The sequence below is a fragment of the Mesocricetus auratus genome, unplaced genomic scaffold, assembly GCF_017639785.1.
Source record: "Mesocricetus auratus isolate SY011 unplaced genomic scaffold, BCM_Maur_2.0 Super-Scaffold_100676, whole genome shotgun sequence".
Lineage (NCBI taxonomy): Eukaryota > Metazoa > Chordata > Mammalia > Rodentia > Cricetidae > Mesocricetus > Mesocricetus auratus.
In genome coordinates, this window is record NW_024429266.1 from 102135974 (window position 1) to 102161395 (window position 25422).

Genomic DNA, 25422 nt, shown 5'->3' on the forward strand with positions numbered 1-25422 from the left:
CTCCTCCCCACCGGGTGATGTCACCGCTGTGCTTAGCGCGCAGCCGCGGGGGGCTGCGCTCCTGGGACCCCGGCCCTGCGCCGGAGGCGCTGCATCCGACCCTGAACGGCCTGCCGAGGCTCCCGTAGGGGCAGTCGAGTCACGCTCTGACCCGTGGGGAAACTGAGGCTAAGGGTCGCAGATGGGAGGCGGGGCGCGATCCTCCAACCTCGAAATCCTCTTTCGCCCCCGCTCCAGCACCACCCTACCCTGCCTTCTTCTAAAAGGAGAAACTGAGACCCGAGGTAGCAGGTGTGGGCGTCCTTCTCCAACCTCGAGGTTCCCTCCACCCTCCTGTCACCATTCCAGCAACATCCGTCTCTTCTTTCCTTCTAAATTGGGAAACTGAGGCCTGGCTTTGTAGAGGCATCCTCGGGTCCCTGTGTGCCCCCCTAAGCCACTGTTACAGCCAGACCGTGCTTTCTTTGCTGAGTAGGGACCCTGAAACCGAGGCGGGGCAGTAGCTCAATGGGGAAACTGAGGGCTAGGGTAGGGAAAAGCACCGTAGGGAATTGAGGTCCTCGGGTGGCAGAGGCAGGATGAGAGGGTCCCAGTCGTGGAAACTGTCTCAGCCATAACCTACCCACTTCTAAATAAGGCCTGGGGCAGGGCAAAGGCTGGGGTCCAGGATCAGAGACCCTCAAACTCGGAGGGTTCCCACTCACACCTCCACCTGGACCCTACCCTATTTCACTTTTTAGTGGGGAAACTGAGGCCTGCAAGTGAACCAGGTGCCCAGGAGGCCGCAGGTGGGGCTGCATCAGAAAGGGTCTGAGAGTAAACACAGGCCGCCTCTGCTGGCACCCATAGGCTCTGAAGGGTTCCGATTAGAACCCGATGATGAGAACTCTCGGACCTGCCACCAGCCCCATACCAGGCTCCAGGGACCTCTGAGATGCCTCCCTCAGACCCCAAGGGTATTCCTTCTGTGAGGGAAAGGGGTTGTCATTATCACCCTGCCTCTGTCCCTCCCTTCCCCCCCACCCCCGACAGTCCTGCCGGGAAACAAAGAGAAGAGGACTGGGCGGGGCGGGGCGCGGAGGAGGGGCAAGGCCAGCCAGATCGATGGTGAGAGAAACTAGATCTCTGGCTGCGAAGGAGGTGGGGTGGGGTGCTCGCGCGAGGACGCTCAACACAGACACACCACGGAGCCCTTGGTGCTCTCGGATGAAGGAGCAATGTTGCTGAGCTGTGGGGTCCGAGAAGGGACTGTGGAATCCGGCAGTGTGGATGGACCCCTGGGTTTGAGTGACCATCTATCTTACGTCTCTCCATTTCAATGGGGAGGTTACAGGGAGGGTTAACGCTACTCTTTTAATCTGCAGTACAAATGACAGTAAATCATACTGTAATCCTTTAAACTCCTACACATCCATCAAAGCCCAGCTTCACAGTACCCCTTTCCAAGAACCTAGCTGGTCCCACAATCCAAACCAGGCTCTTAACCGGCTTCCTGTGCCAGGATCTCCCACTTGCCCCATCTGAACTGAAAGAGGGCCTGGCCCTGGAGGGCAATGCTTAGTTTTCATTTGTGGTGTGACTACAAATGCTAAATAAACCAATGTGCACTATGCTGACAGCTGCTGGTGGAGGAATGATTTATTGGTAACTCTAGAGGGGGAGGCAGGGAGGGCAGAGGCATCAGGGCCCCCTCCCGGAGAATTCTCCTGCCCCATCTGCAGAAACCCAAGTGGCCTAGACGCCGAATTCTAGGACACACAGCTCCCTGTCCAGCCAGGGAAGGGACACTTCTCCCCGGCCTGGCCTGACCTGGGAAACTGGGGCCCAGGAGGGAGACTCACCCTCACCTGGGATGGGGCCGTGGGTCACAGGCCCCAGGGACAGAAAGATCAAGTGGCCTCAAAGGACCCCGGGCTGCAGCAGGACCTCTGCCCCATTCTGAAGAAACTGGGCCCAGAAAGGGCCCCAGCTGCCTGTACCCAGCAACCATCAGCATTTGGTGTCCCCTGCCATGGTTGATGCCCTCTTTGAGTGACGGATGCCCATGCTGTATGCTGGGGCCCGGGCCCGGTTCACGGTGACCTGTTCTGGGTTGTGGGCACCAGGACCAGGTGTCTCCTCCAGGGGCCGCGGAGTTCGGGGTCTCCCCAGTATGCTGAAGGCCGGCCTACGCTGCCGGTAGGTGTTGGGGTCAGGACTGTCATACTGCCCAGGGCCTGGCATCTCTGAGGGATCCTGAGGGGGGCGTGCTGGGGGCGTGCGGCCCACAACTGTGTAGCTGGGGCTGCTGGGTTTGACAAAGATCTGTGATCCCCAGAGGGGTGGCATGGTGTAGGCATTGGGGGCAGGAACAGAGGTGTCAGGGGGCTTCTGTCGGAGTCGGGGGCCCAGGGTGAAAGCTGGGGGGTTCCGCTGGCGTACCGGGGCCACCTTCTCTGGGCTGTAGGCCCCAGGGCCTGGTGTCACCTCCAGACCTGGAAAGTGAAGGGCATTGGGACAAGATGGAGGCCTCACTTGACGTGCACCAGAGGTCACACAGACCCAGAGTCTCGCCCCAGCAGCCTTCCTCACACATGCATTCTTTGCCTGATACCCCCCTGCTCAGCCCCAGGCCAGCAAAGGCTCCCACCACCTTCCTCCAACCACCCCACAGCCCAGTCATACACCTCCTCCTACTCCCCACACCCACCAAGTGGTACCTTCTACCCCTCCAGAGCTCAAGGCCTCCTGGATCATCCTCTCTGAAGAACTGGGCACCCTGAGATGGACCCGTAGGTGAGCCTGAGCCCACCACACCAGGAAGTTCACGAAAGGTGTCTAAGCTGCTGGTTTCCTGCATTTGACTCAGCATTCGTGTGACTATAGAGCTGGGGTGGGCAGTGAGAGGAGGCTGAGCAGAGCCACAGAGCACAGCAAGATGGGTGGTGGCATGGGTGGATGGGTGGATGGGTGGGTAGATGGGTGGATGGATGGGTGGATGGGTGGGTAGATGGGTGGATGGATGGATGGATGGGTGGGTGGGTGGGTGAATGGGTGGATGGGTGGGTGGATGGGTGGATGGATGGATGGATGGGTGGGTGGGTGAATGGGTGGATGGGTGGATAGGTGGAGGGATGGGTGGATGAGTGGATGGATGGATGGATGGGTGGGTGGGTGGATAGGTGGAGGGATGGGTGGATGGATGGATGGATGGGTGGGTGGGTGGGTGGGTGGATGGGTGGATGGGTGGATGGATGGATGGATGGATGGATGGGTGGATGAATGGGTGGGTGAATGGATGGATGGGTGGATGGGTGGATGGATGGGTGGATGGATGGATGGATGGATGGGTGGATGGGTGGGTGGGTGGGTAGGTGGATGGGTGGGTGGGTGGATGGATGGATGGGTGGGTGGGTGGGTGGGTGGATGGGTGGATGGGTGGGCGGACAGACAGATGGACAGATGAACAGATTGATAACATGTGCAGAGAACAAAACCATTTCTGAACATCCCTCTGGGACCATTATGGGGTCAGAGTTAGGCCCACCTTCTGGTAGGAAGTGGGGTCACCATGTGCTGCCACCTCAGCTCAAGGCTGTGGGTAGTGACCCTTCATCTGAAACTCAGATTTATCGTTGCAAACACTGAAGTTCTCAGAGCCCCAATCATGCAGGAATCATGTGGACTGTCTCCCAGGCCATTTCCCGCCACACACACCGTACTCACCTCGAGTCTTGCCCCGACCCTGCATGGAGTACGCAGGGGGACAGCAACGGCCAAAGCGAGTAACTTTGGGGTCCAAGAAGTAAACAGGTCCTGGGCTGGAATCCTGAAGAGGTGCTGGAGAAAGGACCCAGAATCCCAAAGGTGGCCTACGCCCGGCCCGGAGCCTCCCTGGAGCCTGAGGTATATCTCAACCTTGGAGGCAGCCTGGGCAGTACTGAGGCCCCTGAGAGGGATCAAGCAGAGGGACTGTGCGAGCCATGCCAATCCCAGCAGAGCCTTGGCTCACAGGGAGTCACCTCGAGTCACCCTTGAGATGGCTCAGCCTGCCTGACCCACATTTTCACAGCAACACGGAAGGAAGAGATCGCTGAGGCCAGAACTGGTCACCGTTTTCACAGTTGTGTATGTGGGAATGGAGCCCAGGCCCTCTTGAGCTCGCCCCCTGCCTCACACCCCAGACCCTCACTGGGGGATTCTAGGTGAGAGCTCCACCCCTGACCACGCCCCCAGCCCCTCACTGGGGGATTCTAGGTGAGAGCTCCACCCCTGACCACGCCCCCAGCCCCTCACTGGGAGATTCTAGGTGGGGCTCCACCCCTTTATACTTAATTAAACCCATGATCCTCCTGCCTCAGCCTTTGGATTGCCAAAACGACAGGCCCGCACCGCCACGCCTGGCCCGATGACTAATTGTTGCCCTTGAAGCACACTAGCGTGCACATGGTGAGCAGCTGTGTGCATGGCGAGCATTGGCGGGCAGGTCCACGCTGGACCCTGGGGTGAGTGCTAGGCCTCACCAAGTCTTTCTCAAAGCCTCGGTGAGTCCCGGGATGTGTGCACGTACCACCAGGTGTGGGCTTCTGTGCACCCCCACACAAGCCCTGTTTACACTCACAGTAGCCTCCCTGCCACCTCAATGGCACACGGAAGATGCCTGTCACTCCTCACCTCAGCCAGTCTGTGGCAAACAGGACTGTCAGTGCTCAACCCCCCCGCTCAGCATGGGCGGACCTCCTTCCCATTTTCCTACCCAGTTTGTGTGGCGAGAGAATCCAGCTTGTCCACCAGGACGTGTCCCACCCAACCTGCAAGCTGCACCTGGTACACTCTTCTCCCGGTGCCTCTTCACCAGACTTCTTTTTTTTTGTTTGTTTTTTGGTTTTTGGTTTTTGTTTGTTTGCTTTTCGAGGCAGGGCTTCTCTGAGCTTTGGAGCCTGTCCTGGAACTAACTCACTCTGTAGACCAGGCTGGCCTCAAACTCGCAGAGATCCGCCTGCCTCTGCCTCCCGAGTGCTGGGATTAAAGGCATGCGCCACCACACTGAGTTAAGACTTCACTTCCTAATTTTAAATGATGTGTACTTGTAGGGGAGGCTTTGTGCACTGGGGGTGCGGGGCCCACAAAGGCTGGAAGACAGCATCAGATGCCCCTGCAGGCGGCGCTATAGGAGATTGTGAGCCACATTATGCAAGAACAGTAAGAACCGTCAAGAGTTGAGCCTCGCCGGGCATTGGTGGCGCACGCCTTTAATCCCAGCACTTGGGAGGCAGAGGCAGGCGGATCTCTGTGAGTTCAAGGCCAGCCTGGTCTACAAAGAGAGTTCCAGGACAGCCTCCAAAACAATACAGAGAAACCCTGTCTTGAAAAAAAAAAAAACAAAACAAAACAAAACAAAACAAAAGAGTTGAGCCTCTTTCCGGTCCCACTCCACCGCATCTTACCGACCTCACAGAGCCCATTGTCCGTTCCCACAGACCCCACAGGGCCCTCACCTGTCCCAGCTTGATGAGAGGCTCAGAGGATTTCCCCAGCCTTCTCTCTCATGGCTTCTGCGTATTTACAGCAGTTCCCAAACCAGACGGCCTCCGTCCAGCCCACTGGGGCCTCAGAACAGCTTTAGGACCAAGCAAGCACCAGGACTAAAGGCTGCTACACTCAGCCAACATCACTTGCCAAGGGGCTTAGATGCCACACACACGCTGCAGAGCTGCAGAATGTCAGAGAGAGAGAGGGAGGCCCGGGCCTGCTCACCTGCGTCTCTGCCGGCCTTTGGAGACCAGCCTACACTCGGACGGCAAGCAGGACCAAGGCAAATCAAACCTAGGGCTTTACATATGGTAGGCGTGTGGTCTACCCACTGAGCTACACCCTGCACCCTAGCTACCCAATCCTTGCTGGTCCACCAAAATCAGATGCATATCAGAGGTGGTGATATGCATCTGTGATTCCAGAATCTGGGAGGTGGAGGCAAGAGGATCGTTCAGAGTCAGTCCAAGCTACACAAGAAGGCAACAACTTACCTAGCATGGCCGGGGAAGGAGACCAGGCCTGCCTGCCCTGCCTTGCTCACCCGCAGCCTCCTTCAGAAGGATCTGGAGACCCAAGGAGGCGCCCCACACCCCTCTGCTGGCCTTACCTTCACCGGGTCTCCGAGCAAGCGAGTAGGCAGGACTAGCTGCCTTGGTGCAATCGTGGTTGACACAGCCAATGGTCGATGGAAGGACATACAAGCCAGGTCCGGAGCCTAAGACCCAAAGACCAGGTCAGGGACGGTGTCTGGAACCCTGAGGGGCTGGGCAAAGAGCCCCACTCTGGACCCCAGCCACCTCTATGGCCAAGTAGGGAAAGGAGTCCCGGAGGACTGAGTGACACCTGCAGTAGGACCTGGTGATGAGTCACTGGGCTCTAATGACTTGGGAGGCAGACAGCAAAGAAGACAGGCTACCACAGGAAACTAAGGCAGGGATCAAAGACCATCACTGGTGGGGAGACAGGCCTGGAACAGAACAGTTATCTCACAGGGGTTACTAAAGCTGGAAACATAGGCCCTGTCACAGGGCAGGAGACAGAGGCTAGGAGCAGAGAGGCTCATCATGAATAGGAAAACAGGCCAGAGCAGAGAGGCTCACAAGGAAGGAAACTAAGGCCAGAGAATAGAGAAACTGAGGCTGGGGTATAGAAACCATCGAGGGGGGAAAACAGGGCCCAGGACAGAGAGGTCATCCTGAAGGAGAAACTGAGGCCAGTCACAGAAAAACACCGCCTCAGAGGTGGGGAGATGGAACCCGGTGTAGATCTGACTCCACTGTCCATCCTAGGATGGGAAACTGAGGCACTGGCTGCAGCCTGAATCCTCAACAAACTGAGCACCCAGCCTCAGCCCCTTCACACACTCCAAAGCTCTGTAGTCCCCACAGAAATCCTCCCTCTCACTTCCTCCCTCAGGTTCTGCCCTACTGTGCTCAACCTGTCCCCGTATGGGGCGAGTGTTCGGGGCCAGCAGATCCCACAGGGACATGGACCTGCTTGCATGTACTACTCTCCTGCACACTAGAGCATCCCAGGAGCCCCCAGGAGGGAGACAGGAGGAGCCCTTCCCCACCAGGCCAGCACAAACCGTTCTCCAGGGTGGCCATTCCACAGGACTTCCTCAGCCCAGTCTCCGGAATGTGGCCCTCAGCCACGTGCCTGGCCAGAGGCACTGTGGCCAGCCTGGCCGGTGAGTCGCAGCTGAGGGTCCCCATGGCGAGCAGGGCCTGGTGTGGGCTCCTGTGCCCTGCTGTTCTGGTGCCACAAGCTAGGCACTGTCCCCAATCCTCACAGCTCAGCCAGTGGGTTGGCAGAAGCCTGGCCTCACCACACCCTCCCACCACACACACAGACAGCCCCTTGTCCCTACGCAAGGATCTCGGGCCTGGCCCGGGCCGGGCTGATCGGCCGGACACTGGTCTGGAAGTGGGACTGAGATCAAGTGTCAGCCAGGTGGCCGGATGGCCCAGGAAAGACTCCAGTGTCAGCCGAGCAGGTCCTCAGGGAGCCGGTTGAGCGGGGCCACGGGGCCAGAGCAGGCCCCAGGGAGCCAGGACCGCAAACGGGACACCAGCAGCAGCAGCAGCAGGGATGAAGGGTGCAGCGCCCCATTTCCACAGAGCCCAGGGTTGTGGACAGCACGTCCCCAACTCAGCCAGGTGTTCGTTGACAACAAACACCTGATGTGTCACAGACTCCGTTTAGGGCGGTGTGAGCAGAGCAGGGACAGACTGGCAAGGGGCCGGGATGTCCTTGCAGTGGGGACAGAAGGAAAGAATGAACGCAGCAGATTGCTCTGGCATGAGCCATACCGGGAAGGAGGGCCATGTCAGGGCAAGAGGGCCAGCTACGCAGCGGTCATGACGCAGGGCTAAAGACAGCAGTCCAGAATGCTCCTGTTTTCCCCTTTGCCAAAGGCTACCACTGTGTCCCAGCCGGAGAAGTCTGGGAAGGTTAGTGGATTGAAACACAAATATAGTTCTTCCCAATGATTTCTGTGCTGCTGGGCCATTTTTTTAATGTAGTGACTTGGGGTTTTGCTTTGCATTGTTTTGCTTGAGTCTAATGTAGCCCAGGTTGGTCTTGAACTCCTGATCCTCCCCTCTCAGCCTCCCTGGTGCTAGGATCTCATTCAAGAGGTGACAGAGCACCATGCTCTTCTATGAAGGAAATGAAGAGCCTCGGGGTCTCTCAGGAACACATGGGCAGGCCTGAGCCCTGGGCGCTCCAACATATTTCCCATCAGCCATTCGGGTCCTACTGTATTCCGCTCCATCCTGGTCACATGGGATTAGGTGCCTGATCCCAGAGGCCCCGAGACTCTTCCACCACAAGTCATCCCACGGTAGGCGGGGGCTGCTGGAGTCAGGGTTGAAGGGTGAAGCTGCCGTGTTCTTTAAAAAGGCCAAACTGGGTCTAGAGTAGGCAACGGCAGGTTCGAATACTGGTTCACTGGTCCAGATGCAATCCAATAGGTAGTGTGAACAAGGGGAAACTGAGTCACAGAAAAAACACCAGGAGCAATTAGGGAGAATGCAGCTTGTTGGTCCTTGACACACACCAGGAATCAGATGGTGAATGAATTGGTGAAGGATCATGCCACCAGCCTCCATCACTTTCTCTTGAAGGAGTCTCACCTTCACTTGGTTGGATGTGTCTGATAAATTCTTGGTCCTGGTTTTACCTGATGTAATTTTAATATGTCCATGTGTCCCCCACAATCTCCATCAACCTCAATAAACACAAAGTGGCTCCTTTTCTACTGCCGGGAACACATCATGTGTCAACCTTGAATTACACACACAGATGATGCAGCTTCCGGGTCATTCTTCTCCCTCAGGACAAAGGCTGCTTGTAAAACAGATGATGGTGGAGGCACCTAGTGCAGTGCACAGTGGGCGTGGGGTGTTTTACACAATATGGACTAAGTCAGGGCAGGGCTTGGCCTGATGGACAGTCTGGAAGGCAGGAAGATCCACCCCCTGACATCAGCCATGGACGCAGAGCCAGGCAGAGACAGAGGACCATGCCTGAGAAGCTCTCTGAGCCCCATCCAAGGCCATTTCCTGGGCTCAGGCCACCAGAGAACCCCGGAGTGCAGGAATCCAAAGCTCAGCCTTGGGTGTCTGTTTCTCCATGGAGGCCAGGGAAGGAAGCTTAGGAAGGCCTTGGGGTGAGGAACAGTTAGAAGTCTGTAAACTTGGTATAGAGGAATGAGGGAGGGAAGAAGAGAGGGAGGGAGGGAGGGAGGGAGGGAGGGAGGGAGGGAGGGAGGGAGGGAGGGAGGGAGGGAGGGAGGGAGACAGTGGGACAGGTATGAAAGGCTTAGTCTGGACAGGAAGGACTCTTCCCCTGGCACACAGCAAGGCTTGAGTGCTCCTGGATTCCAGAGCCCACTACACAGGGAACTCATGGGTACCCTCTGGTGGATGACTCGAGAAGAGGCCCAGCATGTCTGTGTAGGTCTTTGGAGATACACTAGGAAGGAAAGAAGAGGAAAAGACAGGTAAAAACAGATAAGAAGGGATGGATAAGTGGTGGATGGGTGGAGAATGGTGGAGGATCAGTATTAATTACACCACACTACACTACACTATACACGCTACACCACTCATTACTACACGCCATTAATGCCATGCCATTAACGCTACACTATGCCATTAATGCTACACTGCCATGCCATTAATGCCATTACGCCACACTACCATGCGCATTTACTGCCACACTGCCATTAATTGCTATACTGTTACGTGCGCTACACTGCCATACTGCCATTACATGCCATTAATCGCACACCTACACGCCATGCCACACTGCCAACACACCACCACACCACTACACTGCCACACCTGCCATGCCACACTGCCACACCACCACACCACTACACTGCCACACCATTAACTGCCAGCAAGCACTGCCACACTGCCACACCACCATGCTATTACAAAGCATACCAAGTACATCGCTATTTACCAAGCATACCACATAATTTGAGGGTGGTGAGGAGGGTGAGGATGGTGAGGATGGTGAGGATGGTGAGGATGGTGAGGATGGTGAGGATGGTGAGGATGGTGAGGGTGAGGATGATGAGGATGGTGAGGATGATGAGGATGGTGAGGATGGTGAGGATGGTGAGGATGGTGAGGATGGTGAGGATGATGAGGGTGGTGAGGATGATGAGAGTTTAATTGAGGATGGTGGAGGAGGGTGGAGGGTGGTGAGGATGGTTTTGGGAGGAAGGTGGAGGATGGAAGGAGGATGTTGACAACTGACATCACTGTTTTATTTTCTATTTTGATTTTTCAAGACAGAGTTTCTCTGTGTAACAGTCCTGGCTAACTGTAACTCACTTTGTAGACCAGGCTGACCTGGAACTCACAAAGATCTACCTGCCTCTGCCTCCTGAGTGCGGAGATTGAAGGCGTGCGCCACCACCACCCTGCAGAAATGAGAGGTTTAAAGGAACACTAAATATGGAACAGAATAAAGAGAGTGGTATCCTCAAGGTGGAACCCCACTCAGCTAATCCTGCAGCCTGTAAAAGGAAAAAGGTATGCAAGTGTAATTTATGGAGGGAGACAGGTTCTAGCCCCAACACACAACAGAACTTGGCAGCTTCAGCTGTGTGGTTCTGGCTTTTTCAAGACAGTTACAGTAGTAATAGGGTTGTGGGATCTTCCTCTGCAGTTAAGGAATTGCTGCCAAGGCCTGGTGTCCCTAAGGGAGTCCCTTCATGAAGGCCTGGAGAGACCATTGCATGAAGCTCATGAATCCTGGATTGGAGACCCCAAGATGCCAGGTACGCCAGAGCTATGGGACACTGACGGAACAGAGCAGCAGACGGGTCATAAAATGCCTAAGAGGGAAAAACGTGTTGCACTCAGCAAAATTGCAAGGAATGGGAGACATAAAAAGTCATCAAATAACCCCTTTGACAACATCAGACATAGAGATACAGAATTTGAAGTTTATCCTGCTGGGTTCTGATTTTTTTTCTATGTCCCTTTTCTTCCCTTCTAGAATGATAATGTATGTTCTAAGCCATTGTGTGTTAGAAATAATTTTACAGGGGGGTCACGATTAAAAGACTGACTTGAGTCTCAGACTTTCATCTCTGAGACCGTTAAAACTGAAAGACTACAGGGACTTTTTTAATGTACATTGATATTCCGCATGCATGTACATCTGTGTGAGGGTGTCAGACCCCCTGGAACCGGAGTCACAGACAGAGTTGCCTTGTGCATGCTGGGAATTGAACCCAGGTCCTTTAGGAGAGTGCCCAGTGCTCGTAACCATTGAGCCATCCCTCCACCCCCAATGGGTGCTTTGAAAGTTGGTCCGAATGCACTTGCATTATTATACGGCTGTGGCGCCAGTGCCACAAGCCACTCCAAAGTATCAGGAAAAGAGAGACAAGATGTCCATTTGTTTGTACTAAGAGAATGAATGCATGGGCTGCCTTTATTGCCAGGCGAGTGTGTGTGTGTGTGTGTCTTCATTGCAAGCGCTAACAGGTCTCCCTTGTAGGAGGGAGGAGCTTTATATACAGGTTTACAGCACAGTGGAAAAACCCCAGGTAGAAGAGAGCATGTTTTCCTCCTGCTAGACGTTGATGTCAGAGAGTCAAGGCCAGGGCAGTAAGCCAGGACTAGAAAACAGAAAGCACTTGGACTGGAAAACAAGTTGCACTTGTAGGCTGACCAGCAACTCATGGGGTTGGGGCCCACCATACGGCCATGAACTTGTGGGGCCAGGGAGTAAAACACGGTGGTTTCAGTGAGAATGGCCGTCATAGGCTCATGTGTTTGAAGGCCTGGTCCCCTGCTGGCGGAACTGTTTGGGAGGGCTAGGAGGTGTGGTCTTGTTGGAGGAGGTGTCACTGGAAATGGACTTGGAGGTTTCAGAAGCCCTCACCAGGCCCAGGCCCTCTCTCTGCCTCCAACTTGTAGATAAGATGCAAGCTCTCAGCCTACCTTGCTGCCGTGATCCCCACCACGACGGGCATGCGCTCACCCTCTGGCTGTAAGCACCAATCAAATGCTTTCTTTCATAAGCACTGGTCTCACCCTCTGGCTGTAAGCACCAATCAAATGCTTTCTTTCATAAGTCGCCATGTCACAGTGTCTCTTCACAGCAACAGAACAGAGACCGAGACAAGGGAAAGGGTTTATTTCACCTTACATGTCCTGATCACATCCCTTCCTGAGGGAAACTCAGAGCAGGAACTCGAGGCGAGAGCAGAGGCCTTGCAGCGAGGGTTCCCATCGTGTGGGTCACATGACCCTTTCATGGGGTTGCACATCAGATGTCCCCTACATCAGATGCTTACATTGTGATACCTAACAGTAGCAAAGTTACAGTTATAAAGCAGCAATGAAATAATCTTATGGCTGGGGCTCCACAACGCAAGGAGCTGTATTGAAGGGTGGCAGCATCAGGAAGGCCGAGAACCGTTGCCATGACGGCCATGGAGGGAGCTGCTTCCAGGCTTGCTCAGCCTGCTTCCCTGTAAACTCAGGACCACCCGTCCAGGGTGGCACCCCCCACAGTGAGCTAGACCCTCCTGACTAATATCAAGAAATTGCCATTCAGACTTCTCTCTGGGCAATCTGACGGAGTCATTTCCTTAACGATGAGTCCTTCTTCCAACCGGGCGGTGGTTTAATCCCAGCACTCGGGAGGCAGAGGCAGGCGGTTCTCTGTGAGTTCAAGGCCAGCCTGGTCTACAGAGCGAGTTCCAGGACAGCCAGGGCTACACAGAGAAACCCTGTCCTTAAAAACAAAAGGAAGGGGAGGAGGGAGGGAGGGAGGGAAGGAGGGAGGGAGTAAAAGAACCAAATAAATAAACAGTGTAATGAACAAAATATTTTTAAAGGCAGACAGTTGAGGAATGACTCTCGCAGCTGAGGTTCAGTGGGTAAAGCATGCTAAGCAAACTTGAGGACCTGTGTTCAAATCCCCAGAACCCATATAGACCTCTGTGGTAGAGGTCATCTGTGATCCCAGTGCCCTGAAGGCAGGACGGGATGCAGAGTCAGGAGACCCCTGGAAACTCTAGGCCAACCACCTTGATATATAAAGGAGCAAACAAGTCCCTGTTGCAAAAGACACACAGACACACACACACACACACACACACACACACACACACACCCATGTACACCAAGAAGATGTGGGAAACTAAGAAACAGAACAGACCCCGTCTCATTGTCTGACAGATGACCTGAGTTCGGGAGGATGTAGTGGAGGTGACTGGGTTGGGCTCCAGGGACCAGGAGGTGAGTGTGGGGCCTCAGACAAGGCAGACTCTAGATCCACTCTGTTATCCCAAGGCAGCGGGCAGGAGATGGAGGGTGGCTGGGGTTAGTATTCACGAATCTGTACAGGCCTGTCCTTGGGGTTCTGACAGGATACACCCTCAGCTGCAGCCACTAAGAGCACCTCCTGTGCACATTCACTATGTTCCCTTTTATTTGGGGGGGTGCAGTTTCAAGATAAGGTTTCTCTGTAGCTTTGGACCTTGTCCTGGAACTCTGTAGACCAGGCTAGCCTTGAACTCAGAGTGATCCACCTGCCTCTGAGAGCTGGGAATAAAGGTGTGCACCACCACTGCCCAGCTACATTCTCTGTCTCTCCTTCTCTCTCCCTCTCTCTCTCTCTGCGTCTCCTTTTCTGATGCTCCTGTCCCCAGAGGCTGGTCTCCCCTCTCCCCTCCCTCCTTTCCCCATTCACTTTCCCCCAATAACAGCCCCTCTGCCCAAGCTCTGTCGTATGGCATCTTTCTCTTGCACACCTTCTTTTTATTTACAACGGCGGGCAGGGTGGTACATGCCCCTCACCCAACACCAGAGGGACAGAGGCAAGGAGACTGTGCAGCCTGAATGAGCACCACCCCCAAGAGGCTGAGTGTCTTGGATTCCTGTTGTTTATGTCCCTGTCCTACGGGGACAATGACAACTCAGAAAGCTGGACATTCAAAGATGCCAGCTCACAAATGGCCATTCGGGACACCTTGATCTGTGGGTCACCTTCCCAGTACTGCTCATCTTGTCCTCTGTCCCAAAGCCAGGCCCACAGACTCAGACTCAGTTGCCTGCCGGCTTCGTCCCAAGGGGATTCTAACAAAGAAACCTGTCCCTTCCCTCCCAGAAAGAGATGCCACCCCATCCATGCAGGTCTTTCCGGTTCTTGTCTGCTGGGGGATCCAGCCTCAGGTTCAGAACAGGAGGACATGAGCCTCCCCAGAGAGGAAAGGCTCATGAGCTAAGGGCCAGTGGGCGGGGTCTGGAGAGGGGTCCCAGCAGACTCAGCTGTACCCACAAAGTCTGTCCTTCCCTCTCTGGCAGCCCCTCCCGTTTCCTGCCCTTCCAGAACACACCAGAAACCCAGCCAGCACACCTAACCATGCCTTCTGCCTGCACCACGCCCATTTCCTCCTCTCTCCCAAGCCTTTGTCTACCCCCATATGAGTAACCTTCCTGACCCCAATGTATCCCACAGTCCACCCCACGCCAGCCTGTAACTCAAGACACTAAACAAGCACTTGCCAGTTCATGGATCCGTTTTCCAGGCTGAAAGCCAGCTATGGCTTAAGCCTTCAGTGTCCCCCAAAGACCCGAGTCCCAGCATGGGGAGGTGGTTGACACTTTCAAGAGCAGGGCCTAGGCAGAGGTCCTAAGGCCACTAGTGTCAAACCCTCAAAAGGGCCTGTGGGACTGTCTGCCTCACTCTGTACATGTTGTTGTCTTGTTTTGTTTTTGAGACAGGTCTTATGAGGAAGTACAGGCTAGACGCAACTTCATGGCAATCCCCCTGCCTCAGCCCACTGAGTCCTGGGATAACAGGCTTGTGCCACTATTCCCAGCTCTCTCTCTCTCTCTTGTGACTTGGCTGTGAGGTGAATAGTATGCTCCACTGCACACATCCTGCTTTACCACAAACTAATCAGCATAAACTCCCAAAACTCTGAGTCAAAATAAGCCACTCCCCAGGTGTTACAATAACGGCTCAGACTCCTCCCCCTAGAACCAAAGCTCCAGAACTAGGGGTGAGACTCATGGACGGAGCCCCAGCCTAGAATCCCCCAGTGAGGGACTGGGGGCATAGTCATGGGTGGGACCCCGCCTAGACACCCCAGTAAGGGGCTGGGGACTTGGTCATGGTAGAGCCCCACCTAGAATTCCCAGTGAGGGGTGGGGGCGTGGTTAGGGGGTGGAGTCCCTGATTAAATCCCTTAGGGAGGGGTGTGTGCGATGCTTCCCTACCACACAGGAAGCCCTTAGTTACTCCCCAGCTCCCTCTCAGCCATATAAGGCACAGAACACAAGCTCCTCCAGGCAGGAGTCTCCATGGTACTTAGAACAACACTTATTATAGAGCATCACTCAATAAATTCACCCTGAATTATTGGCCGACCCTTATCCTAGTAACTGCTCTCACACTCCAGGATCTCAGGGCTCTGTCAAAATCTATCGTTATCAAACAGGACCCTGGTGTATCATGATGTCTGTCCCAAACACATCCTGAAAACTTTAAACAAACCATTGCAACCGCATGCTGTGGTGTACACATGTGCCCAAGGAGTCAGGAGGCTGAGACAGAACTGAGTTGGAGAACAGCCTGAACTACATAGTGAGCTCTTGGCCAGCCTGGGTTATGAAAATTAGATAAATAAAACATCAGATTTCCCCAGCATCTTCACCCCAGGTAAGGAAGTGAGGCACTTGACTCCATCCTGATGACAAGGACTGCTGCTTAGCAACCTTGTCATCATAATTTCGCCCCTAGTAATAGGACGGTAACTTTGGTAACAGAACCCAGCACCAGGAAATTGAACCCATCTCCCTGGAAACAGGACCCCAGACCTATTAACATTCAGCCAGCCCCTAGCAACGGGACCTCGGGCTTAGCAACAAGTCTCCACCCTTGGCAACACAGTCCCAGCCCCTAGCAACATGATCCCAGCCTAGCAACACGATCCCAGGCCCTAGCAACATCATCCCAGCCTGTCAATATGGTCCCAGCCGACAGTGTCAACTCCCGTGGTGGTAACACACATCCCTGGCACAGAGAGACCACGAATGCATCCTTGGTCTCTAGAGCCTACACCCTGGCACTGCCCAAAGCCCCCAAGAGAGATTTGTGTTTGACAAGGAAGTGAAAATCGCAGTTCCCTCAGCTCCAAAGGCCCCTGCAGCCCTTGCATCACCCGTTGAGAGTGATGAAGACTGAGGGTTCAGGTGCCAGGCTCCCATATTTTCGTGGGCCACATGCTCGGCCCACAGCATGATGGGAATTGGAAGTCAGTCGCGGCGGTGGCGCGGAACTCCAGAGCACTATGGACTCTGCTGAGACCCCAGAGAAGGAAGGGCTGAATGTGCGTGGGTGGGGCCAAGTATGGAGAGGCGCGAGGGAGTGTTGCTGAGCCCGTGGGTGTGTCCTTGGTGGGTGGGGAGGACTAGAGAAAGCTACTCTCTGATGGGCTGGGCATGGAGTCCACAAGGGTGGCCTTGGGCAGGTGGGTCAAAGGCTGGGGGAAGGCCAGTGCCGATGGGCAGGGTCTGGAGGGGAGGGTTCAGAGCAGCTGGCTGCCGGGAACTGTTGTGGGTGTGGCTGGAATCCAGACTCCTCTGTAAGGCTTAGGCTGGAGTGGAATTAGGGTGGGTTTGGGGTTGAGGTGAGGGTTGAGTTGGAGTTGGAGCAGAAGGTTAGGGTTGGCATCAGGGCTGAATGCCTGATGGTCCTGGTTTTGTGCTCCCAGATCCTGGCAGTCCTTCTCATTGCTGTGTCCGACAATCAGCCGAGTGAGTTCTGAGGTGTCCCCAAAGAGCTGATCCAGCCAGGGCCATTGCTGGAGGGTGGCCCCATGGACGTGAAACAATGGTCAGGAGACCTGGGGTCAGGGCTTCAGGTTGTTCAATCAAATGAAGGGCAGTTCTGGAAGCCAGGCCCTACCCAGGCATGCCTGGGCCCGCTCCTGGGCCCACCCAGCACCCACCAAACAATTCACACTGCCGCATGGCTTTCTGGTCTTCCAGAAGTGCCACCAGAGAGTTGCTTAGGGTCCCAGCCTCTCTTTCCAAGTTTGCCCTGAGGCCACTGTCCCCAGCAACTTTGCAGGAGTTGTGTTTTGTCTCGGGTATCAAGATGTCATGGGACTCCCCAGACCAGCACTGCCTTAGACAACCAAGCCTTCACCCAGAGTCAGGACAGACCCCTGACGAAGGAACACCCAGTCTAGGGTGAGGAGAGAGGGAAGGTTTTCTATCTGTGGAGGCACTGCAGCCAGCCCACCCATCCCCGGCCAGCAGGTGTCGCTATCAGCCTGACCAGGGACCTGTGATGCGCTCAGCCACCCAGACCCACCCTAGCAGGCATCCATGGAGTCCTCAAAGCCAGAATTCCGCTTCCCAAGGCTCTGTGACTCATGACATCTCCAAGTTCAGGCAATCCAGGGCCAGGCAGGTGGACCTACTCCTGCCCCTCCAGATGGAAGGCAGCATGAAGTCCTTCAGGCTGTCAGGCCCTAAGACAGCCTCTCCAGCCCCCTGCCCCACACCCCATCTCGTTCTGCAGTTGATGAAGACACAGAGCAAACCTCTTTGCTAGCCATTGCTTTGGGTCCTGGCTCTCCCCCCAGGGCCTCCCTTCAGGCCCAGCACAGCTCAAACAGGAGATTTCAGGAACACGGAGGCCATGAGGATTGGAGCCAGGTCTAGCCCTATCTCCATAGGTGGTCTGTACAGGAGGGAGTGTGTCTGTCTGTCTCCATAGTATACTAGGATGTGCTTGCTTTTAAAGTTCTTTTGAAATTTTTATTTTTATTTATATTTTTGATGATCCCTTTTTCTGTTTTGTTTGGTTTTGGGTTTTCAAGACAGGGTTTCTCTGTCCTGGAACTCGCTCTGTAGATGGCTGGCCTCGAACTCACAGAGATCCTCTCGCCTCTGCCTCTGAGTGCTAGGATTGAAGTCATGTGCTACCACTGCCTGGCTTCCCTTTTTTTTTTTTTTTTTTTTGGTTTTTCGAGACAGGGTTTCTCTGTGGCTTTGGAGGCTGTCCTGGAACTCGCTTGGTAGTCCAGGCTGGTCTCGAACTTACAGAGATCCGCCTGCCTCTGCCTCCCGAGTGCTGGGATTAACTGGCTTCCCTTTTTATCTTTTTTTTTTTTAAGATTTGTTTTATTACGTATACAGTGTTCTGCCAGCATGTGTGTCTGCGCTCCAGCAGAGGGCGCCAGATCTCATTACAGATGTTGTGAGCCACTATGTGGTTGCTGGGAATTGAACTCAGGACCTCTGGAAGAGCAGCCAATGATCCCAACTACTGAGCCACCTCTCCAGTTCCTCCCTTTTTATTTTTAGTGTGCATTGGTATTTTGCTTGCATGTATGCCTATGTAAGGGTGTCAGATCTCCTCTGGAGGAGCAGCCAGTGCTCTTAACTTATAAGCTATCTCTCCAACAATAACCACACCCCTTTTATTCCAGACAGACTTCTCTGTGTAGCCTTGGCTATCCTAGAACTAGCTCTCTATAGACCAGGCTGACCTTGAACTCATGGAAATCTACCCACCAAGTCCCTTGTTTAATTCTTCTATGTGTGGGTATTTTGCCAGAATGTTTGTGTGTCACATATATGCAGTGCCATGGAGGCCATCAGAGGGTGCCAGATCCTTTGAGATTAGAATTACAGATGGCTGTGAGCCACCATGCTTGGAATTGAACCCCAGCCCTCTGGAAGAGCAGTAAGTGCTCTTAACTGCTAAGACCCTATCTCTCCAGCCCCTATTTTAGTTTGTTTGGTCTTTTGTCTGTTTAATATTTACTTTTGGATTTTTAGTTAGGGCCTCTCTACATAGTCCTGGCTGTCCTGGAACTCACTCTGTAGACCAGGCTGGTTTCAAACTGCCTCTGCCTCCCAGGTGCTGGGATTAAAGGTGTGAGCCACCACCGCCCTGCCAGCCCTGTGTCTATGTGTATGGGGTGGGGGTAAGTTCAAGTAACCTCAGAGGTCAGAAAAGAATATTGGGTCTCCCTGAAACTGGATTTTCAGAGTTACCTGACCTGCATGCTTGGGACTCAGGTCCTTTGAAGAGTGGTCAGTGCTCTTAACCACTGAGCCATCTCTGCAGCCCCCCCACACTGTGCCCTCAAAGCCCAACCTCTAGCTGGTCCCCACCTCCTCCAGTTCCACAGGACCGAACCACCACAGGGTCAGGGATCCCAGCCAGACTCTGAGAACCACACTCTGAGGGAGCCAGGAACGGTGAGCATGCAAAATTGGCAAGTGAGAGAGGGTGAGCGGAAAGGCCACTGTTGGAGCAAGCTACCTTCTGGAACCTTCCTCATGCTGTCGGCAGAGGAGCCAGGATGTCAGGTCTCCTGAGAAGGTTGGACCTCTGTGGAGAGGGGGGCTTCCTGCTGCGCCAGGAGGACTTCCTTCTTACGGGACAATGGCGGGAAGGGGGGTCGGAGTGAGGACAGGAGGTGCCCCAAGTGCCACAGAGAGCACGACAGAAGCCGGCTGGCCCTTGGCCCTGCTGGGGACAGACAGCCCTGGGCCACCAGCATTCCAGGCCCATGCCCTCACTGTCTCCACCTGTGTCTGTGTGTCTGTCTCTTAGTCTCTCTCTCTGATCTGTCTTTCTCTATCTCTATCCCTCTCCGTCCTCTGTCCTTCTCTGACTTTCTGTCTTGTGCCATGCCTCTGTCCCTTGCTGTCGCTGTCCCTCTTTGTCTCTCGTCTGTCATGTCTCTGTCCCCCTCTCTGTCTCTCTGTGTCATGTCTCTGTCCCTTTCTGTCTCTGTCCCCCTCTCTGTGTCTCTGTGTCATGTCTCTCTGTCATGTCTCTGTCCCTTTCTGTCTCTGTCCCCCTCTCTGTGTCTCTGTCATGCCTCTGTCCCTGTGTCTCTGTCATGTCTCTGTCTCTCTGTGTCTCTCTGTCTCTGTCCCCCTCTCTGTCTCTCTGTGTCTCTGTGTCATGTCTCTGTCCCCCTCTCTGTGTCTCTGTCATGTCTCTGTCTCTGTTTCTCTCTGTCTCTGTCCCCCTCTCTGTCTCTCTGTGTCATGCCTCTGTCTCTGTCTCTCTGTGTCATGTCTCTGTCCCTGTCTCTCTGTGTCATGCCTCTGTCCTGTTTCTGTCTCTCCATTCCTCCTTCCCACAGCTTGTCCCCTCTACACTGTGGCCCTGGCCCCACTCTCTCCTCGCCACATGAGCAGGATGTGTCACTGTCTTGCAGATGGAGTCAGAGCTGGCAAGAGTGTCCCTTGAGAGGTCTTCAAGGAAAGCAGGCCCCACGCCTGCAGCCCACAACGCCAGGCGCCTGCTGACCCCTCCCCACCTGGCCTTGGGATAGCAGGAAGCCAGGTCAGGGGCTGGGAAGCAGCCCATTCACCAGGCCCGCTGCCCCCCACCCGGGTTAAGGGCCCAGCTTCCCGGGAAGGGCCTGCGTCTTAGAGTCACCTTCCTGCACAGCTTCCGGGCCCTGGCGCATGCTGGGCAAAGGGAGGGGGATGGGACCTAGGCAACCACAGTCCTGAGTCCACACCTGAGCCTCGTATCCTCGAGTCCACTAGCCTTTCTCTGCCTCAGTCTCCCCATTGTGAAACCAGCCTCCCTCCACCTGTCACACACCCTGCCACTGGTGCCTGCTTCTAAGAAGCACCTGACAGTCCACACTGAGTAGGGCGGTCACAGCGGGGCAGACAAGGTTCACCCTGTATAGTTAAGGGTTCTGTTGTTGTGATAAAATACAACCAAAAGCCTATTAGAGGGGAAACTGTTCATTTCAGCTTACACTTTCAGGTCATTGTCCTTCAGGAAGGGAAGTCAGCGCAGGAGCCTGGTGGCAGGAGCTGGTGCAGAGGCCATGGAGGAGCTGCTCACTGGCTTGCTCCCCACAGCTGGCTCAGCTACTTTCTTATAGAACCCAGGACCAGCAGCCCAGGAATGTCACACCCACAGTGGGCTGTCCTCCCATCAATCATTAATCAAAAATACCCCCCACCATCCAGCTGGGAGGTGATGACGCACACCTTTAAGCCCAGAAATCAGGAGGCAGAGGCAGGCGGGTCTCTGTGAGTTTGAGGCCAGCTCGGTCTACAGAGTGAGTTCCAAAACACCAAGAAACCCTGTCTCAAAAAATAAAACAAAAAACAAAACACACCCCCAAAGGCTTGCCTACAGATCAATCTAGTGGGGTCATTTTCTCAGCTGAAGTTCTCTCTTCCCAAATGACTCTGCTTATGTCAAGGCGCCAAACCCTCGGCAAGCTCACACCCCATGGTGAGTGGAGACAAACTTCAAGCATCTGCAGACTTGGCCTCCACGGGGACCTTGGGGAGGTGGTGGGGAGGGAAGATGTCCTGGAGACTGGAGAGAAGGGAGCAGTGGGTGAAGGCCCTGTGGATGCCTGAGGCAGGAGGGACACGTGACTAGCCTTCCTTCTCTGGGTGTCCTCCAGAAGGGTCTGGGCCAGGAGGGAAGCATGGGAGGGACAGTATGCTGATCTTGGAGCAAAGTGGGAGAGGACTCAAGGGAGCGTGTGAGAGAGATTCTCAGAACTCAGTGGTGAGGCCCGGGATCTGCCCCACACAAGTCAAAAGCCAGCCAGCCCCTGACCCCAGGCTCCGTCAGGTCTGCAAAGTCTTATGCAATGGAAGAGCACAGACTTGGGGACAAGTGGTGACTTGTCCCAGACACTGGCACACCAGGTAGAACTCAGTCCCAGGAGACCCCCCACCGCACAACATGGGTGCACGTGGTCCTAGGAGACTCCCTCCATCCAGGACCTCTGCCGCCCCCGTGTGGCCACCTGTGGGATGAAGGCAGGACTCCAGTGAGCCAGGGAGGAGCAGTCTAGGACTGGCTGGTTTCCGTGCACTTGACCCACCATGGTGACCCCAGCCTCTGGCCTCAGCCTTCCCGTCCATAGATCTGGGGCCTGGAACCTTCCCAACGCTCCCCTGCCTGTCTGTTCCGACTGTGTTCCCGGGTCCCTGCCTCACCTCCGGCCCTGCTTCTGCCTCGTGCAGAGTGGGGGTCGGCCTGGGAAAGCCCCCAGGGAAACTCCCATGGAGTAGGGAGGAGGGGGAGGAGAGGCAGGGTCTCGAGAGAGCGGGAAGCTGCCAGCACGCTGCTATTTAAACCGCTTCCCCTGGCAGTCACAAGACAGAGGGGACAGCATGAAGTCCAGCCTGGCCCTCCTGCTGGCCCTGGCCATGGTGCCCTTCCAACTTGGCAGTGGTAAGCAGGGGTGTGGGGAGGGAGGGGGCTTGACAGATGAGTGGGCATAAGGGAAGGGGCTTGGGGAGTGCTGGTCTGGGAGAGGGGGGCTCTAGGCGCTCTCTAATCAAGGTCAGGGACCTGGGGCAGAGGTCCAGAGCCCTGGGGTCTCAACCTAGGGTCGACGGTCAGGACTGGAATCTGGGACCCAGTCACCCCAAGACGGATTAACACTGTTTCCCCAGGCCGGTCCCTCCATGTGGACCCCCCTGAGCCTGTGGTGGCTGTGCCCAATGGCACGCCCCTCCAGCTGACCTGCAGCCTGCCCTGTGACAACGATGTAGCCCGGGTGCAGTGGCACGGCCTGGACACTAACTTGGCCAATGTGCAGACCGTCCCTGGCACCAGCGTCCTCTCTATACAAGGCCTGCCGTCGGACTCAGGCACACGTGTGTGCGTGGGCTCCTGTGGGGGGCAAAGCTTCCAGCACACTGTGCAGATCCTTGTGTACGGTGAGGCCCACTCTGCCTTCTAGGCCGCACCTACCTGGGGGCATCAGAACTTTGCACCACACCGATCCCATCGCCCATCAGGACCCTACCCTTCCCTTCCCGGGTACCTAAGGCGCACATTTGCACTATCACCCCAAACCCTACCTTCTCTGCCTGGCCCAGCCCTGGCCTCTAAACTCAGCCCTGAGCCCCACCTCTCACCCACAGCCTTCCCAGACCAGCTGGTGGTGTCCCCAAAGGCCCTTGTACCTGGACGGGACCGAGAAGTGTCCTGCACAGCCCACAACATCTGGCCCGCAGGCCCCAACATCCTCTCCTTTGCCCTGTTACTGGGCAACCAGAGTCTGGAGGGTGCCCAGGCCCTGGAAGCAGAGCAAGAGGAGGAGACACAGGAAGCCGAGGACACGATGCTGTTCCAAATGACACAGCGCTGGTTGTTACCCTCCCTGGAGACCCTTGTCCCCCCTGTCCTTTACTGCCAAGTCACCATGAAGCTGCCCAACCTGGAGCTGACCCACAAGAGGGAGCTCCCGGGTAAGTCCCCTGGGTCCCGCCTGCCTCTAGGCTCAGCTGCTCTGGGGCTTGGACCAGGATTGCTTGTCTCCACAAGGACATTCCCAAAAGAGTTGGTCAGGGTATCTGCCCCATGAGGCAGCCAGAGGAAAGACAAAGTCAAAAGACGAGGGCCTACTCTGTGCCAGCCCCAAAGGGATATCTCCATCACTTTCTGTTTCTAAATTCTTGGCTTTGCCAGGGTCAGACTATGCTGAAAGACTAGGATGGGGCCAGCACTCAGTAGGTGTCTTATAAACTCTGTCAAGTAGACTCAAGGCAGGTCCCAGCACTCAGTAGGTGTTCTACAAATGCTGGCTGAGCAGATTCATAGGATTTGGCACGCCATCGGTGCCTTATAAACACTGACCAAGTAGACTCATAGGAATCCGCACCCAGTAGGTGTTTTATAAACAGTGGCCTAGCTTTTAATCCCAGCACTTGGGGAAAAGAGGTAGGCGGATCTCTGAGTCTGAGGCCAGCCTGGTCTACAGATCGAGTTCCAGGACATCAAGGGCTACAAAGAAACCCTGTCTCGGAAAAAAAAAAAAACTAACTAAATAAAATCAGCATCCTAGTAGACTTAATAGGACACAATACCCAGTAAACTCTCTGCCTGTGCCGTCACCTCCTAGTCCCAACTGCTCTGACGCTCCATGTCACTTCAGCGACAAGGGTGGGAAGGGGGGAGGAGGGTGGCAGGCTCTGTCGCCAGCCTGGGCTGCAGATGACAAAACCGAGGCAGGAGAGGCCCCGGGCCACAGGAAGGACTTCTGTCTGTTTGCAGTCTTGCAGAGCTGGACCTCACCAGCGCCCTCCACCTCTGCCAAGCCCTACACCCTGACCTCCCCACACACCACTGAGGCCAGCTCCACCGGGCTCCCCAGCTACACAACCCTGCCGCCTACCCCTGCTCATTCCACGCTTAGCCCCAGGACTCTGAGCTACGCTGGAACTTGCCGTCCTGAGATCCTTCGGGACGAGGAGTCACATGGCTGGCAGCTACTCTGCAAGGCCCCCTGTGGCCCTGGAGTGACCGTGCACTGGACCCTGGCTCCTGGCGATCTGGCAGCATACCACAGGAGGGAGGCCGGGGCCCAGGCATGGCTAAGCATGCCACCCCCAGGTCCTGTTCCTGAGGGCTGGTTCCAGTGCCGCCTGGACCCTGGGGGACAGGTAGCCAGTCTGTATGTCTCCGGTCAGGCGTTCTCAAAACCCTGTAAGTGCTGGGGACCGGGGAGGGATGGAAGCATGGATTAAAACACTATTTGGGGCCAGTTGGGACTGGGCGGTTCAATCCCAGCACTCAGGAGGCAGAGGCAGGTGGATCTCTGTGAGTTTGAGGCCAGCCTGGACTACGGAGCGAGTTCCAGGACAGCCAGGGCTACACAGAGAAACCCTGTCTCAAAAAAAGAAAAAAAGAAAAGAAAAACAACAAAACACTAGTTGGGTTTCTGTGCCGTGCCTAGGCTAAGTTCCCCGCTAAGCTCAATATGCTTTCCCGGCTGCAAGCCCACTTAGCCTTTGCGGATCCTGGGGGGGGGGGGGGGTTAATGTTTGTTTCTCATGGCAGAGGCTGGCCTCAAACTTGCTGTGTAGCTGAGACCCTGATCCTCTTGCCTCAGCCACCTAAGTGCTGGGACAGCACCCACTACACCTGTTTTAATGGCTGGATTTGAAAACACATTAACTAGTTGGGAGTTCACTTTTAAACCATCAGGGCCTACGTACAGCTCCCTCAATGAGGCCTGCAGGCCCCGGGTCTCATGACAGCTGTCTTCTATTCTCTCAGACGCCATGGTCGCCCTCTGGCTCGGCAGCTTGGCGTTGGCACTGCTGGCGCTGGCCTTCCTCGCCTACCGCCTGTGGAAGCGCTACCGATCAAGGCCTCCCCCCCAGACGCCACCTCATGCACACGCCTATGAAGCTCCATTGTGCCAGACTAACGGGGTCGGAGAATGACCAGCTGCCGGGCCTGGGGCAGTCAAGACGGCAGAATGTGGCCCCTCTTAAGGTCGTCAGCTCTTCCCAGCTGCTGGCCCAGAGCAGAATAAAGGTCCCATATCGGGCCACTGCTGTGTCCTGTCGTCCTGTGAATCCCTCAGACCTACAACCAGGG

General features: G+C 55.3%; 2 protein-coding genes across 3 annotated transcripts; one reads left to right on the forward strand and one right to left on the reverse strand.

Moving 5' to 3' along the window:
* Nucleotides 1-1623: 1623 nt before the first annotated feature.
* Odf3l2 (outer dense fiber of sperm tails 3 like 2) lies at nt 1624-7229 on the reverse strand. 2 transcript variants are annotated; one of them, XM_005083353.3, is made up of 4 exons: nt 7103-7229; nt 6122-6229; nt 3706-3819; nt 1624-2474 (listed from the first exon to the last, which is right to left on the reverse strand). In XM_005083353.3, exons 1-4 carry the CDS (start codon nt 7227-7229, stop codon nt 1990-1992), a joined length of 834 nt encoding a protein of 277 aa, XP_005083410.1. In that variant the 3' UTR covers nt 1624-1989. The 2 variants fall into 2 exon arrangements, with proteins under 2 accessions (XP_005083410.1, XP_040594188.1); XM_040738254.1 differs by lacking the exon at nt 6122-6229.
* A 14778-nt stretch (nt 7230-22007) lies between these two features.
* Madcam1 (mucosal vascular addressin cell adhesion molecule 1) lies at nt 22008-25375 on the forward strand. Its single transcript, XM_005083430.3, has 5 exons — nt 22008-22260; nt 22485-22751; nt 22959-23285; nt 24091-24522; nt 25096-25375. Exons 1-5 carry the CDS (start codon nt 22200-22202, stop codon nt 25263-25265), a joined length of 1257 nt encoding a protein of 418 aa, XP_005083487.2. The 5' UTR covers nt 22008-22199; the 3' UTR covers nt 25266-25375.
* The last annotated feature ends 47 nt before the right edge of the window (nt 25376-25422 follow it).

Coding starts and splice junctions, on each gene's coding strand:
- Odf3l2 (XM_005083353.3), bottom strand. CDS start 7,229: ATGGGGACCCTCAGCTGCGACTCACCGGCCAGGCTGGCCACAGTGCCT. Junction 6,230..7,102: donor AATGGCCACCCTGGAGAACG/GTTTGTGCTGGC, acceptor TTTGGGTCTTAG/GCTCCGGACCTGGCTTGTAT. Junction 2,475..3,705: donor GGGTCGGGGCAAGACTCGAG/GTGAGTACGGTG, acceptor TTCACTTTCCAG/GTCTGGAGGTGACACCAGGC.
- Madcam1 (XM_005083430.3), top strand. CDS start 22,200: ATGAAGTCCAGCCTGGCCCTCCTGCTGGCCCTGGCCATGGTGCCCTTC. Junction 22,752..22,958: donor TGTGCAGATCCTTGTGTACG/GTGAGGCCCACT, acceptor TCTCACCCACAG/CCTTCCCAGACCAGCTGGTG. Junction 24,523..25,095: donor TCAGGCGTTCTCAAAACCCT/GTAAGTGCTGGG, acceptor CTATTCTCTCAG/ACGCCATGGTCGCCCTCTGG.